This window comes from Salmo trutta, chromosome 3 (genome assembly GCF_901001165.1).
Source record: "Salmo trutta chromosome 3, fSalTru1.1, whole genome shotgun sequence".
In the NCBI taxonomy this organism is placed as follows: domain Eukaryota; kingdom Metazoa; phylum Chordata; class Actinopteri; order Salmoniformes; family Salmonidae; genus Salmo; species Salmo trutta.
The window spans coordinates 18983215-19000500 of NC_042959.1; the positions used below are offsets into that span (position 1 = coordinate 18983215).

Consider the following 17286-nt stretch of genomic DNA (forward strand, 5'->3'; position numbering starts at 1 on the left):
CTGAGGGGTTTGCTAGAAGTGTTATTAACATGCTCACAGAATAGGACCTTGAACCTGGCTTTCGCTGTACGCAGGACATGTTGATAAGTTTGAGTTGGAATTCACCCCCTGTGGAGAAAAAAATGTTGGCCTTCAGTTGTAAAAAGCAGCACATTGTTTTTAGAGAACGTTGGAGGATGACTGTTGTCTCTTGTCATATTCAGAACCAGAGTATGATAGGACAACAGATGAGGCAGATGACACCTAACCAACAATACAGCTCCATGCAGCCAAGTCAGGCAAGTCTTTCAGATGAGAAACTGTCAGCAACATTTCATGTGATTTTTCTTTCCAGATGAATCCGTAGAACCTGTTTTCTTATCCTTATATTTCCTCCACCTCTAAAATTGACCGCATGTATAAACTAGTGTCCTCTATTCCTGATCATCAGTATTCTACCCTTCTCCTCCCTGCATATTGGTCCTATTTTCATGAACATTCTGGTTTCCCTCTCTCCATGTGCAGAACATATCCCAGGGCTATACCACATACGGCTCCCACATTGGGATGCAGCCACACCCCTCTCAGGCGGGTGGTATAGTCCCTCCATCGTATGGGAACCAGGGCTTCCAGGGCAGCCACCCGGGGGCCAACCCCGCCGTGGTGGACTCTCTGAGGCAGAGGCCCAGCGGCTATGTTCACCAGCAGGCACCGGGCTACTCACACACCATGCAGAACACACCAAGGTGGGCAGGAGGGAAGAGTTGCAGAGGGGTGTGGGTGTGGACAATACACTCCAATAGCACAGGGTTGTCTACTGTCCATTTATTAAGGATATTTAGGTTAATTTTACCTCATATTGTGTTTATGGAGTGCCATTTTTCACTACTTTTTCTTGCACATATCAAGGCCTTAAATATGTCACATTTAGCATCACTGCCTAGTATCTGGATACAGCGTTATCAGTCAGTCCCACCTATAAACTGGACTCTTGATTTACTTTAATGAGGTAGATGGAAACATTGGACAGTGCAGTCGCAGAACACGTCTTTGTTCCATGCTGTAGCACTATTGGACAACAGTGACCTTGTTCAAGATATAGTGGTGTATTTATGTAACATTGATGTACCGGTCTACTGAATCTGTCTCTCTTCCACCATCTCCAGGTTTCCCCACCAGTCCATCCAGCCAGCTCCCGTCATGCAACCCCTGAGCCACATGGGGGGACAGGGGGTCCACCCGGGCATGAGACCAAACCAGATGCTGGCCGAGCAGCAGCAGCAGCAACAGCAGGCCCAGCAGCAACAAGCCCAGCAGCAACAGCAGCAGTACCTCAGACAGCAGGCACTCAGAGTATGCTTTGTCTAATTGTCTAAATACTACTAACAATCTCTAACACTACAGACCAACATCAATTTGTAAGTCGCTCTGGATAAGAGCGTCTGCTAAATGACTTAAATGTAAAATGTAACATGGAACAGTGGGTCAATACTATTGCAACTACACATGTACTGCTATTGCCACTCAATGTGCTATATATCTACATAACCACTTGAACATTCATTCAATGCTTTACCTGATGATCTAACACAGGTGTGGACAAATTTGTTTGGCTCTAGGGCCACATGGGGATTTCGAAATTCAACTGAGGGCCACACAGATTTTTTGGGGGGGACCGATTTGTTCTTCAATCTATTTGCAGACCAGAAAATAGGCTGTTATTTGAAAGAATATAGGTCCAATTTCTACATACCTTCTATCTAGTTTTAGACGTTCAAGAGAGGCCTGGAGTGTTTTTTTGCAACCCAAAATAATCAACCCTAATTACATCCCATGGGCCGTTTTTAGCCCACTGCTGCTCTAGCATCATAGTCAGTGTGGGAATTCCTGTATAGTTGTACTATGGTCTAACCCTGCTCTTTTCCTGTGTTTGTCCCTGGCCCTATAGGCCCAGCAGCAGGCTCAGCAACAACAACAACAGCAGCAGGCTCAGCAACAACAACAACAGCAGCAGGCTCAGCAACAACAACAACAGCAGCAGGCTCAGCAGCAACAACAACAGCAGCAGGCTCAGCAGCAACAACAGCAGCAGCAACAGGTTCAGCAACAACAACAGGTTCAGCAACAGGTCCAGCCCCAACAAGTTCAACAACAACAACAACAACAACAACAACAGCAGCAGCAGCAGCAGCAGCAGCAACAACAACAACAACAACAACAACAACAACAGCAGCAGGTAGCGTCGGCCCAGCCCCCCGGTACCCAGGCTCAGAACCAGGCCCTGGCCATGCAGCCCCTGCCCCCGCAGCAACCCATGGTACGTTCCACTTAGAGGGTTTCACTGTCAAATTACCCGGGGGTGGTTCCAAAAAGACGGATCAACTTAGCCAACTAACTGTCCTAAATATTCACATTTAACTTAATCTTTTTGAGAAATATAGACTTGAAATTAGCATGGTATAATTGACTTGACAACCAACAACGTGTATTCAAGTTCAGCTTTCAAAATGAGCCAGAATATTATATGTACAAAATTGTGTGTGTATACTATGTATGTGCAGTACCAGTCAAAAATTTGGACACACCTCATGAATTGTAGAATAATATTGAAGACTTCAAAACTATGAAAGAACATATATGGAATCATGTAGTAACCACAAAAGTGTTAAACAAATCAAAATATATTTTATGTTTTAGGTTCTTCAAAGTAGCCACTGTTTGCCTTGATGACAGCTGTGCACACTCTTGGCATTCTCTCAACCAGCTTCACCTGGAATGCTTTTACAACAGTCTTGAAGGAGTTCCCACATATGCTGAGCACTTGTTGGCTGCTTTTCCTTCGCTCTGTGGTCCAACTCATCCCAAACCATCTCAATTGGGTTGAGGTTGGGTGATTGTGGAGGCCAGGTCGTCTGATGCAACACTCATCACTCTCCTTGGTCAAATAGCCCTTACACAGCCTGGAGGTGTGTTGGGTCACTGTCCTGTTGAAAAACAAATGATAGTACCACTAAGTGCAAACCAAATGGGATGGTGTATCACTGCAGAATGCAGAATCACTGACAGTGTCACCAGCAAAGCACCATCACACCACCACCTCCATGCTTCACAGTTGGAACCACACATGCGGAGATCATCCGTTCACCTACTCTGCGTCTCACAAAGACACAGCGGTTGGAACCAAAAATCTCCAATTTAGACTCATCAGACCAAAGGAGAGATTTCCACCGGTCTAAAGTCCAGTGCTTGTGTTTCTCGGCCCAGCAAGTCTCTTCTTCTTATTGGTGTTCTTTAGTAATGGTTTCTTTGCAGCAATTCGACCATGAAGGCCTGATTCACGCAGTCTCCTCTGAACAGTTGATGTTGAGATGTGTCTGTTACTTGAACTCTGTGAAGCATTTATTTGGGCTGCTATTTCTGAGGCTGGTAACTCTAATGAACTTTCCTCTGCAGCAGAGGTAACTCTGGGTCTTCCTTTCCTGTGGTGTTCCTCATGAGAGCCAGTTTCATCATAGCGCTTGATGGTTTTTGCGACTTGAATGAACTTTCAAAGTTCTTAACTGACCTTGTCTTAAAGTAATGATGGACTGTCATTTCTCTTTGCTTACTTGAGCTGTTCTTGCCATAATATGGACCTGGCCTTTTGACAAATAGGGCTATCTTCTGTATACCCCCTCTACCATGTCACAACACAACTGATTGGCTCAAACGGATTAAGAAGGAAAGAAATTCCACAAATTAACATTTTAACAAGGCACACCTGTTAATTTAAATGCATTCCAGGTGACTACCTCATGAAGCTGGTTAAGAGAATGCCAAGAGCTTGCAAAGCTGTCATCAAGGCGAAGGGTGGCTACTTTGAAGAATCTCAAATATAAAATATATTTTGATTTAACACTTTTGGTTACTGCATGATTCCATATGTGTTATTTCATAGTTTTGATGTATTCACTATTAATAGTAAATTAAAGGAAAACCCTTGAATGAGTCAGTGTGTCCAAACTTTTGACTGGTACTGTACATACATGCATGCATATACAGTATCATGAAAAAGTATTTGCCCCCTTTCTGATTTTTACTATTTCTGCGTATTGTTGATACTGAATGTTATCAGATCTTCAACCAAAACCTAATATTAGATAAAGGGAACCTGGATAAAAGGTGAGCCACTTTCATGGTACCGGTTATCCCTAACAGAGTTGTCCGAAGTTACCTCGCTAACTCCTCAAACCACGTATGTAGTATAGGGCTCAGCTTTCTGGAACACCCCACAAGTCCAAAATCAAACCCTACCTCGCCTTGATCTATTTCCAAATATCACGCTGACCTGAACAGTTATTTGCTAGTCTATCTTTTCACTGAGGTTGGTTCAGTGTAAGGTTAGCGCACCCTGCTTATGTCCAGCCTGGTTTAGTCAAGGCATGGCTAGTGAACTATGCCCCTCTAGGTTGGCACCAGCCATGTTATTGGATAGAGGTTTGGTCAGCACAATATATTGAAAATAGATGTTATTCCTATATCGATACGGATAATATGGGTATAAGTAATTAGCAGGAAACGAACATATTAAAGATGGCTAGAGGAAACTCCTGCCTTTCTGCCAGTTGGGGCCCTCTCGCAGAGTACTGATATGAGATTCACTAGTACAAGACTCTGACGTAGCCAGACAGAAACGCATTCATAGGAATTTGTATCTCATAAATCGTCTCCATTAAAAGTTAAACTCAAGTCAATTATTTTTGGGACGAGTTGCATATGCACAAAGGCCTAAATATTGTGTTTTTGGACGGACAGTCTTGTCAACGGTCTCAAACATTGGTTAAATTTTCAGATTCTGAATCTCTGACCTCTTGCCTCATCTTTTTTTTTTCTAAATGTGTGCTACTGGAAAGGGACAATGAGTCCCAAGTCATGGTCACAGTATTTTTTTTATTAGTTCATTCCTTTCAAATTTGGTATGATGTGAAGTTGTAGTCTACGTTCAACCACCGAAATATGTGTGTGTGTGTGTGTGTGTGTGTCAGTTCCCACGACAGGGGATGCAGCAGACTCAGATGCAGCAGACTCAACAGCAGCAGCAGACCGCAGCGCTGGTCAGGCAGCTCCAACAACAACTCTCAAGTAAGAAAGACACTCATCATGTCAGTGTACTTTAGTGAGATCTGCTATAGCCTTGTACTAACCCCAGGGTCACATTCATCAGGCACCAAACAAGAAAATAAATCACAAAATGTGACATTCTATTTTCACCATTTCCAGTCATTTTAGGTGTGTTGATAACAAGTGTGTTCTTTACTTTTCCCCAGATACACAACCCGGACAGAACACCAACTCATATTACTGATAGTGCTTGTTGTATATTAGTGTGTGTGTGGAAGGATAGGGAGACCCTGTGTGTGGGCGTGTCCCCAGCCAGCCCGTAGATTGGCAGATAGATGTGTCCAATGCCCCGCAGGCCCCATATTTAGAGGTGTAGGCTCTTAGGAGGGAAAGGCTGTCATTGGCCAAGAAAGACGACCAGGCGGAAGATCCCACAACTCAACCACAGAGGCCCAACATGCCATTCGAAAACCATCTCAACTTCAGTCATGTAATTTCTGAACATCCAAGGAGGGATTGTGCTGTGAAATATTATGATCATGGAGAATAATGGAATGGAAGAGTCTATGTAAAAAATAAGTACAAGAAATTATAAGAATAATGCAATTTTTTATTTTATTTCAATTTGTACAATTTTTCAGTTTAGTGTATTTCTCATTAAATATCATGTCAGTTTTTATGTCTTGTACTTGTGTTTGGTGCATTCTTTTCATCCTGACACAGCATTTTATTAATCAGGTTGTGAATAATCAGGATATTATTAATGATATTGAAATACTATGAGTCATCATTATTATCCACTTATTGATTGTAGATAGTATTGTTTTCATTTTTTGTGTAGTCAGGGTTCGCACAGGTCAGTGATTTGTTTTTGGAGAGTCATGGAATTTTCTGATGTGCATTCCAGAGGGATAGCCAGGAAGTTTTGCATATTGATCACTACTTGGAAATGAAATGATCAGAAAAATGTATTCTGTTCTTTTTCCACATTGCATTGCCCAGTGAGCTTTTGTCCATTGTCATGTACATTCTGTAAGGTATATGGAAAGTCATGGAATATTTTAGAAATGGGAACCCTGTTAGATATGTCGCTAAAACCAGGCAGTCCACTAATAAAAAATATCGAGGTTAGTCCTTTTTTCTTCATGCGAGCTTCTGAAAGGACTTATGATCTAAAACCATGCCCCCGCTAGAGCATCTTTATTACGTAACAGAGGCATGATGCTTTCATTGGACAGAGCAACAACTAAAAACTATGAGCAACACGAAATACAGCAGACTTGTCACAGGGTTACTTGCGCTAACCAAAAAGGTATGCTAATGACTATTGATGCGTCTCAAAAGACGCCCTATGTAATGGTGCAGTACTTTTGGCCATGGAAATGGTCTCTGATGCGTCTCAAAAGATGCCCTATGTAATGGTGCAGTACTTTTGGCCATGGAAATGGTCTCTGATGCGTCTCAAAAGACGCCCTATGTAATGGTGCAGTACTTTTGGCCATGGCGTATTGGCTCTGTTTGATGCCTCTCAAAAGACGCCCTATATAATGGTGCAGTACTTTTGGCCATGGCGTATTGGCTCTGTTTGATGCGGCTCAAAAGACGCCCTATGTAATGGTGCAGTACTTTTGGCCATGGCGTATGGGCTCTGTTTGATGCGGCTCAAAAGACGCCCTATGTAATGGTGCAGTACTTTTGGCCATGGCGTATTGGCTCTGTTTGATGCCTCTCAAAAGACGCCCTATATAATGGTGCAGTACTTTTGGCCATGGCGTATGGGCTCTGTTTGATGCGGCTCAAAAGACGCCCTATGTAATGGTGCAGTACTTTTGGCCATGGCGTATTGGCTGTTTGATGCCTCTCAAAAGACGCCCTATATAATGGTGCAGTACTTTTGGCCATGGCGTATGGGTTCTGTTTGATGCGGCTCAAAAGACGCCCTATATAATGGTGCAGTACTTTTGGCCATGGAAATGGTCTCTGTTTGATGCGGCTCAAAAGACGCCCTATATAATGGTGCAGTACATTTGACCATGGAACTGGTCTCTGTTCAAATGCGCCATTTTGGACGGAGGCTCCTAGAAAGCTCTAGGAGCCTCCGGAGCCACGCAGAGGCCACATTTAGCTCTTTACCGCATCGCGGTGAGCTTCACATTTTGCAACAATGCGGACATGATTATTTGCAGGTAGGTGGGGGCGGGAGGTCCTGTATAAACACTAACTTCACACCATCTCTGCACTGCTCCGCGAAGCGCAAGAAGTATGAATGTCCTGACTTCTGCAGAAGCCACATCACCATAAATGCTGCACGGCCAATACAGACAACAGATTGACCATGCGGCGCATTTTACTGGCCATAAGCTACCCTAATTACCAGAGACGGTGGAAACGGAAATGTCGTAACCAGTGATGTACCCAGTGGAGGGGTAAACTCAGTTATGCACCTTTATTTTGTGAGTAGGATTTACATGGCCAAAAACAGACACAGCTCTTGTTTAAAAATCCTTTATTTAGAAGAATTTAGATCATTGACGTTTCCATCTTGGCCATTGGAGAGTGTGCCCAGGGAAGCGTGGGGACAAACTCCCGAAAAGTGGGGATAGTGTAACAAACCATGTCCAAGAAGGCCTGTTTCAATCCCCCCAAAAATGTGTTAACTGTTAGATGATACTATAATGTAGTGCACAGTAATAAGAAAAATGATTACTACTATTGGTTGTGGGTTTTTATTGTTGTTATTAATATAATTTGCATGTAAATCATTGATGCTAAGGCTCTCTTTGCCTTTTATTTTGGTAGCGGTTAGTTTGTTAGTTTACGAACAAACGACTTCAGGGAGCGAAGTCCCTGGCCTTCGTGAGTCCCAGGTTCAGCTGGCCTGGCTGTCAGTACCTGGTAATGCTTCGAACACACCGACAGTGTTTTTGCGCAAAATAGTATGCAGCATCATCATCTGATAAGTATGCAACAAAAGTTCACCTTCTGCTACCATTTCGGTCAAGCCGTCTTCGCATACAGTTTGACGAGTTAACAGTTGTTTTGAGCGTGGCACAAATCATGCTTCATTGACAGCATGGCCAGTGTTGAATGTTTACAATTTTAAACTTGGAAAAAGAGACCCTTAATCTTAGACTTGGGACCACACAGCAATTCCACTGAATAGCAGGCTAATGATTGCTTTGCAATGCTTGCAGTTAGCCGATATGTTTTATCTATAATTTCTCTTCATTATTTCTATTAATTTGACAAGGATTAAAAATGATTTGACAGTAGATTGTCAACTTGATTCATGATGACTGCCAGCTAAGATTTTGAAAGTATGATGTTGACATGATCAGTCCAATCAAAGCTACTATAGATATGTGATTTTAAGTCATTTAATCTGTGTCCAATGACCTTGGGCCTTCTTGGATGGGCACTTCTAATGTAACTCTATGGCAGCTTCCAAGGGGCTAGAATTTTAGAGCTCTACCCTTAGACTTGGCGGTGACGTAGTGTCCCCATGAGTGACAACACTGAGCCAATCACGGCGCAACGCTCTGTATTTTCTGTAGGCTTGCTCCACCATCACAGAAAGCACTGAGCTAGGCTGAAACGCCTGCATTTTGGAGCTGCCTTACTCAAGAAAACAGAAGCGACCATGTTTGTATGCGGCTTTATTAAAATGTAGGGCACCAAACAGGCAGAGCTTGATTGCGACAACATACCTGTGATTGAAGCCTGGCCTTGACCAAATAAAGAGTAATAATGTTGTTCTCCGAAGAGAGGGGGTGGAGGAGGGTTAAGGGCCGTTCACACTGCTTGTGGCAAATAAAAGACTGTGCCACAAAGGAAGCCTTTTCATGGTTTTATTTGCAACCTCCCGCAAACTACTACCAATGAAATGGCTTCTTTTGTGTTGTGTTTTACCGTGTGAACAGACCCTAAAATATTACATTTAAAACTTTGTCAACTTGATGCATTTCATGGCTACAGACGTGAGTGCCACGGGTCAGTATTCATTTAGACAGGGTACCTTAGTGTTATTGGGCACAGGGACTATGGTGGTCTGCATGAAACATGTTGGTATTACAGACTCAGACAAGGAGAGGTTGAAAATGTCAGTGAAGACACTTGCTAGTTGGTCAGCGCATGCTCGGAGTACACGTCCTGGTAATCCGTCTGGCCCTGCGGCCCTGTGAACGTTGATCTGTGTAAAGGTCTTACATCGGCTGCGGAGAGCGTGATCACACAGTCACCCGGAACAGCTGATGCTCTCATGCATGTTTCAGTGTTACTTGCCTCGAAGCGAGCATAGAAGTAGTTTAGCTCGTCTGGTAGGCTCGTGTCACTGGGCAGCTCTCGGCTGTGCTTCCCTTTGTAGTCTGTAATAGTTTCAAGCCCTGCCACATCCGACGAGCGTTGGAGCCGGTGTAGTACAATTCGATCTTAGTCCTGTATTGAGGCTTTGCCGGTTTAATGGTTTGTCGGAGGGCATAGCGGGATTTCTTATAAGCTCCCGGGTTAGAGTCCCGCTCCTTGAAAGTGGCAGCTCTACCCTTTAGCTCAGTGCAAATGTTGCCTGTAATCCATGGCTTCTGGTTGGGGTATGCATGTACAGTCACTGTGGGACGTCCTCGATGCACTTATTGATAAAGCCAGTGACTGATGTGGTGTACTTCTCAATGCCATCGGAAGAATCCCGGAACATATTCCAGTCTGTGCTAGCAAAACAGTCCTGTAGTTTAGTATCTGCTTCATCTGACCACTTTTTATAGACCTGTCTATTATCTATGCATAGTCACTTTACCCATATATACATGTACAAATTACCTCGACTAACCTGTACCCCTCACATTGATTCTGTACCGGTACCCCATGTACAGTCGTGGCCAACAGTTTTGAGAATGAGACAAATATACATTTTCACAAAGTCTGCTCCTCAGTTTGTATGATGGCAATTTGCATGTACTCCAGAATGTTATGAAGAGCGATCAGATGAATTGCAATTAATTGCAAAGTGATTATCTCATTAACACAGGTGTGAGTGTTGACGAGTTCAAATAACAAACTGGAAGCTTCAAAAGGATGGTGGTGCTTGGAATCATTGTTCTTCCTCTGTCAACCATGGTTACCTGCAAGGAAACACGTACCGTCATCATTACTTTGCACAAAAAGGGCATCACAGGCAAGGATATTGCTGCCAGTAAGATTGCACCTAAATCAACCATTTATTGGATGATCAAGAACTTCAAGGAGAGCGGTTCAATTGTTGTGAAGGCTTCAGGGCGCCTGAAGAAAGTCCAGCAAGCGCCAGGACCGTCTCCTAAAGTTGATTCAGCTGCGGGATCGGGCACCACCAATACAGAGCTTGCTCAGGAATGGCAGCAGGCAGGTGTGAGTGCATCTGCACGCACAGTGAGGCGAAGACTTTTGGAGGATGGCCTGGTGTCAAGAAGGGCAGCAAAGAAGCCACTTCTCTCCAGGAAAAACATCAGGGACAGACTGATATTCTGCAAAAGGTACAGGGATTGGACTGCTGAGGACTGGGGTAAAGTCATTTTCTCTGATGAATCCCCTTTCCGATTGTTTGGGGCATCCGGAAAAAAGCTTGTCCCGAGAAGACGAGGTGAGCGCTACCATCAGTCCTGTGTCATGCTAACAGTAAAGCATCATGAGACCAGTCATGTGTGGGGTTGCTTCTCAGCCAAGGGAGGAGTGGGCTCACTCACAATTTTGCCTAAGAACACAGCCATGAATAAAGAATGGTACCAACACATTCTCCGAGAGCAACTTCTCCCAACCATCCAGGAACAGTTTGGTGACGAACAATGCGTTTTCCAGCATGATGGAGCACCTTGCCATAAGGTAAAAGTGATAACTAAGTGGCTCGGGGAACAAAACATAGATATTTTGGGTCCATGGCCAGGAAACTCCCCAGACCTTAATCGCATTGAGAACTTGTGGTCAATCCTCAAGAGGTGGGTGGACGAACAAAAACCCACAAATTCTGACAAACTCCAAGCCTTGATTATGCAAGAATGGGCTGCCATCAGTCAGGATGTGGCCCAGAAGTTAATTGACAGCATGCCAGGGCAGATTGCAGAGGTCTTGAAAAAGAAGGGTCAACACTGCAAATATTGACTCTTTGCATCAACTTCATGTAATTGTCAATAAAAGCCTTTGACACTTATGAAATGCTTGTAATTATACTTCAGTATTCCATAGTAACATCTGACAAAAATATCTAAAGACAATGAAGCACCACACTGTGAAAATTTATATTTGTGTCATTCTCAAAACTTTTGGCCATGACTGTATATAGCCTCATTATTGTTATTTTATTGTGTTACTTTTTATTTTTTTACTTTAAGAAAATATTTACTAACTCTTTCTTGAACTGCATTGTTGGTTAAGGGCTTGTAAGTAAGCATTTCATGGTAAGGTCTACACCGGTTGTTTTCGGCACATGTGACAAATGTAATTTGATTTGATTCAAAATAAAAATATAGGACAATACACCCATCACGACAAGAGATATCACAACACTACATAAAGGGAGACCCAAGACAGCAACATAGCATGGTAGCAACACCACATGACAACAACATGGCAGCAGCACAAAACATGGTAAAAGTTACACACAAGGATACTTTATTGACGCACATGAATGAAAAGGTAGTGTAATGGTAGTGGCTATGTAATGGACAGCAAACAGTGGTAATGAATACACTGTATATTCCAAAGCACAATAATAATAAAGGACTGTATAAAGGACCATTAACATCGACGGGGCTGTAGTGGATCAGGTTGAAAGTTTCAACTATCATGGTCCAAACACACCAAGAGAGTTGTGAAGAGGGCACGACAAAACCTTTTCCCCCTCAGGAGACTTGGCATGGGTCCCCAGATTTGGCATGGGTCCCCAGATCCTCAAAAAGTTCTACAGCTGCACCATCGAGAGCATCCTGATGGGTTGCATCACCGCCTGGTATGGCAACTGCTCGGCATCTGACGGTAAGGCGCTACAGAGGGGTAGTGTGTAAGGCCCAGTACATCACTAGGGCCAAACGTCCTGCCATACAGGACCTATATAATAGATGTTGTCAGAGGAAACCCCATAGAATTGTCAGAGACTCCAGTCACCCAAATCATAGACTGTTTTCTCTGCTACCGCACGGCAAGCAGAACCTGAGCGCCAAGTCTAGGACCAAAAGGCTCCTTAACAGCTTCTACCCCCAAGCCATAAGACTGCTGAACAATTAATCAAATGGCCACCGGACAATTTATATTGACGCCTCCTCCCCCCGCCAAGCTTGTCTCTCCTTTCTGGGGAGGTTCCCATTGCTTGGAAGGCAGCCATGGTTCGTCCTTTATTTAAAGGGGGAGATCAAGCTGATCTTAACTGTTATAGGCCTATTTCTATTTTGTCCTTTTTATCAAAAGTGTTGGAAAAACTTGTAAATAATCAACTGACTGGCTTTCTTGATGTCTATAGTATTATGTCACTGCAACCTTAAAGGTCCTCAATAATGTCACCGTTGCAATATTGTGCTGCTAGTTTTATTGACTTGGCCAAAGCTTGAGATACAGTAGACCATTCCATTCCTGTGGGCCGGCGAAGGAGTATTGGTGTCCTTGAGGGGTCTTTGGGCTGGTTTGCTAACTACCTCTCTCGAAGAGTGCAGTGTATAAAGTCAGAAAATCTGCTGTCTCAGCCGCTGCCTGTCACCAAGGGAGTACCCCAAGGCTTGATCCTAGGCCCCATGCTCTTCTCAATTTACATCAACAACACAGCTCAGGCAGTAGGAAGCCCTCTCATCCATTTATATGCAGATGATACAGTCTTATACTCAGCTGGCCCCTCCCCGGATTTTGTGTTAAACGCTCTACAACAAAGATTTCTTTGTGTCCAACAAGCTTTCTCCTACCCTTTACCTTGTTCTGAACACCTCCAAAACAAAGGTCATGTGGTTTGGTAAGAAGAATGCCCCTCTTCCCACAGGTGTTATTACTATCTCTGAGGGTTTAGAGCTTGAGGTAGTCACCTCATACAAGTACTTGGGAGTATGGCTAGACAGTGCACTGTCTTTCTCTCAGCACATATCAAAGCTGCAGGCTAAAGTTACATCTAAACTTGTAATCGCTCCTCTTTCACCCCAGCTGCCTAACTAACCCTGATTCAGATGACCATTCTACCCATGCTAGATTACGGAGACATAATTTATAGATCGGCAGGTAAGGGTGCTCTCGAGCGGCTAGATGTTCTTTACCATTCAGGTATCAGATTTTCCACCAATGCTCCTTATAGGACACATCACTGCACTCCATACTCCTCTGTAAACTGGTTATCTCTGTATACCTGTCGCAAGACCCACTGGTTGATGCTTATTTATAAAACCTTCTTAGGCCTCACTCCCCCTAGCTGAGATATCTACTGCAGTCCTCATCCTCCACATACAACACCCATTCTGCCAGTCACATTCTGTGAAAGGTCCCCAAAGCACACACATCCCTGGGTCGCTCGTCTTTTCAGTTCGCTGCAGCTAGCGACTGGAACGAGCTGCAACAAACTGGACAGTTTTATCGCAATCTCTTCATTCAAAGACTCAATCATGGACACTCTTACTGACAGTTGTGGCTACATTGTGTGATGTATTGTTGTCTCTACCTTCTTGCCTTTTGTGCTGTTGCTTGTGCCAAATAATGTTTGTACCATGTTTCTGTTATGTTGCTTCCATGCTGTATTGTCATGTGTTGCTGCCTTGCAATGTTGTTGTCTTAGGTCTCTCTTTATGTAGTGTTGTCTCTCTTGTTGTGATGTGTCCTATATTTATATTGTATTTAATTTTTTTTATCGTAGGCCCCCGTCCCCCCTTTTGTATTTTGGTAGGACGTCATTGTAAATAAGAATTTGTTCTTGACTGACTTGCCTAGTTAAATAAAGATTACATAAAAATAAACATTTGTTTTATACACTGCTGCTACTCGCTGTTTATTATCTATGCATAGTCACTTCACCCCTACCTACATGTACAAACTACCTCGACTAACCTGTATCCCCGCACATTGACTTGGTACCGGTACCCCTGTATATAGCCTCGTTATTGTTATGTTATTGTGTTACTTTTTATTTTTTACTGTTTACTAGGTAAATATTTTCTTAACTCTTCTTGAACTGCGCTGTTGGTTAAGGGCTTGTAAGTAAGCATTTTACGGAAAGGTCTACACTTGTTGTATTCTGCGCATGTGACAAATAAAGTTTGATTTGATTTATAAATGGCTATGCCACCTGCGCATATTACAACAATCTTTTTATTTGTTTTTTATTTCACCTTTAACCAGGTAGGCCAAGTTCTCACTTTACAACTGCGACCTGGCCAAGATAAAGCAAAGCAGTGTGATAAAAACAACACAGAGTTACACATGGGATAAACAAACGTACAGTCAATAACACAATAGAAAAATCTGTTTACAGTGTGTGCAAATGGCGTGAGGAGGTAAGGCAATAAATAGGCCATAGAGGCGAAGTAATTACAATTTAGCAATTAACACCGGAGGGATATATGTGCAGATGAGGATGTGCAAGTAGAAATACTGGTGTGCAAAAGAGCAGAAAAACAAAAACAAATATTGGGATGAGGTAGGTAGCTGGTTGGATGGGCTATTTACAGATGGGCTGTATACAGGTGCAGTGATCTGTGAGCTGCTCTGACAGCTGAAGCTTAAAGTTAGTGAGGGAGATATGAGTCTCCAACTTCAGTGATTTTTGCAATTCATTCCAGTCATTGGCAGCAGAGAACTGGAAGGAAAGATGGCCAAAGTAGGTGTTGGCTTTGGGGATGACCAGTGAAATATACCTGCTGGAGCGCATGCTACGGGTGGGTGTTGCTATGGTGACCAGTGAGCTGAGCCACATGTGGTCCCGTGTGGCTCAGTTGGAAGAGCATGGTGTTTGCAACACCAGGGTTGTGGGTTCGCTTCCCATGGGGGACCAGTACGGAAAAGAATGTAAGAAATGTATGCATTCACTACTGTAAGTCGCTCTGGATAAGAGCGTCTGCTAAATTACTAAAATGTAATAAGGTGGAGCATTACCTAGCAAAAACTTATAGATGGCCTGGAGCCAATGGGTTTGGCGACAAATATGTAGCGAGGACCAGCCAACAAGAGCATACAGGTCGCAGTGGTGGGTAGTATATGGGGCTTTGGTGACAAAACAAAAGGCACTGTGATAGACTGCATCCAATTTGCTGAGTAGAGTGTTGGAGGCTATTTTGTAAATGGGATTGGTAGGATAGTCAGTTTTACAAGGGTATGTTTGAGTGAAGGAGGCTTTGTTGCAAAATAGGAAGCCGATTCTAGATTTAATTTTGGATTGGAGATGCTTAATGTGAGACTGGAAGGAGAGTTTACAGTTCATGTGTTCTATCTGCCTGGATGTGTTCACTGAGCCTGTCTCTCTTCTATGTGGACAACTTCTGCAAGGTCTGTATCAGCAGATACTGGAATAGTACCGATCTTTGCCATTGTCCAGTATGTTAGAAAACATTTTCTAGTAGACCTGTTTGTCAATACTTTCATTTCTGAGATGGCTATTAAGTTCAGGAAGTCAGTTGAGGTGAAAGCTATTAGTGGCTCAGACCATCACCCTACTGTGCCTGGAGAAGTGTTCTGTGATGTCTGCACTAGGACGAATCTCAAGGCCCTGAAGTCCTGTCTGGACTGTCCAACTTCTTTCTGTGAGACTCACCTGCAGCCGCATCAGATAGCCCCAGCCCTGAAGAGACACAAACTGATCGGCCCTGTGGAGACCCTGGAAGACAGGATATGTAAAAAGCACAACAGACTACTGGAGCTCTTCTGTAGGACTGATCAGACGTGTGTGTGTCAGTTATACACTGAGACAGACCACAAAACTCACCACACCGTCCCTCCAGAGAAAGAGTTTGGAGAGGAAGGCTCAGCTGGGGAAGACAGAGGCACAAGTGCAGCAGATGATCCAGGAGCGACTGCAGAAGGCTCAAGATATCAAACACTTAGTAGAGCTCATCCAGAGAGACTCAGAGAGAGAGAGAGATATATGAGACAGTGCGCAGGTCTTCACTGCTCTGGCACACTTCATTGCGAGAAGCCAGGCTGACTACATTGAGGTGATCGAGGAGAAGCAGAAAGCAGTAGAGAGGCAAGCTGAAGGGCTCATTAAAAGGGCTGGAGCAGGAAATCACTGAGCTACAGAGGAGAAGCACTGATCTGGAGCAGCTCTCACATAGTGAGGACCACCTCCACCTCCTGCAGAGCTCCCCATCACTGTGCCCTCTGACACTCATCAAGGACTGGTCTGAGATCAGTGTTCACAGTGAACTGTGTGAGTGGAACCTGAGGAGAGCTTAGTCTCAGCTGGAGGAGATGGCAAGGAAAGCATTTTCTGAACTTGAGAAATTCAATAAAGAGATGGAGAGGTTTCCTGAAGAGGATGCAGCAGTATGATGTGGCTGTGACTCTGGACCTTGATACAGCAAATCCACATCTCATTTTTGTCTGAGGACAGGAAACAAGTAAGGTCTTTAAAGACAATACATAAACTCCCTAACAACCCAGAGAGGTTTTATACCAATTGTTGTGTCCTGGGAAAGGAGGGCTTTTCCTCAGGAAGATTCTACTATGAGGTACAGGTGGGGGAAGAGTAGGTGGTTTTTAGGAGTAGCGAGAGAGTCCATCAACAGGAAAATTAGGATAGCACTGTGCCCTGAGAATGGATACTGGAGTGTGGGACTGATGTATTGGAATGAGCGTCAGGCCTGTACTAGCCCCACTCTCCCCCTCTCCATAAAAAGAGAAGACCCAGAAGGTTGGGGTGTTTGTGGATTATGAGGAGGGACAGGTCTCCTATGATGTCGAGGCCAAGTCTCATATCTTCTCTTTCTCTGGCTGCACCTTCACTGAGAAACTCTATCCATTTCATCATGATGGTGAAAACTCTGGCCCATTGGTCATCTCTCCTGTCATTCAGATTGAACTTTAACCTCTCAGCTGATGGTCATTCTATAGAGGAGATAACAGTGAAAGGAAACGTGCTAGAGGAGATACTGTACTGAACTTGTATGGTCTTTATATGGGAGGTGGGAGAGAAAATAATATGGAACACTTCCAACTTTTTGTACTTTTTAAAGTAGTGTTAGTTCTGTACCTACCAAATGGCAACTTGACTTGATAAAACTACTTCAA

The 17286-nt window shown here is 43.7% G+C and overlaps 1 protein-coding gene across 1 annotated transcript in view; it reads left to right on the forward strand.

Annotated features, from left to right (window-relative positions):
* LOC115169794 (mediator of RNA polymerase II transcription subunit 12) overlaps positions 1-6210 on the forward strand; it is a 43304-nt gene extending 37094 nt beyond the window's left edge. Inside the window, exons 39-44 of the mRNA XM_029725748.1 lie at positions 204-278; positions 505-725; positions 1146-1332; positions 1928-2296; positions 5004-5100; positions 5286-6210. Coding sequence (XP_029581608.1) covers positions 204-278; positions 505-725; positions 1146-1332; positions 1928-2296; positions 5004-5100; positions 5286-5323 — 987 coding nt within the window. The 3' untranslated portion in view covers positions 5324-6210. The remainder of the gene's footprint in view (positions 1-203; positions 279-504; positions 726-1145; positions 1333-1927; positions 2297-5003; positions 5101-5285) is intronic.
* Positions 6211-17286: the final 11076 nt, after the last annotated feature.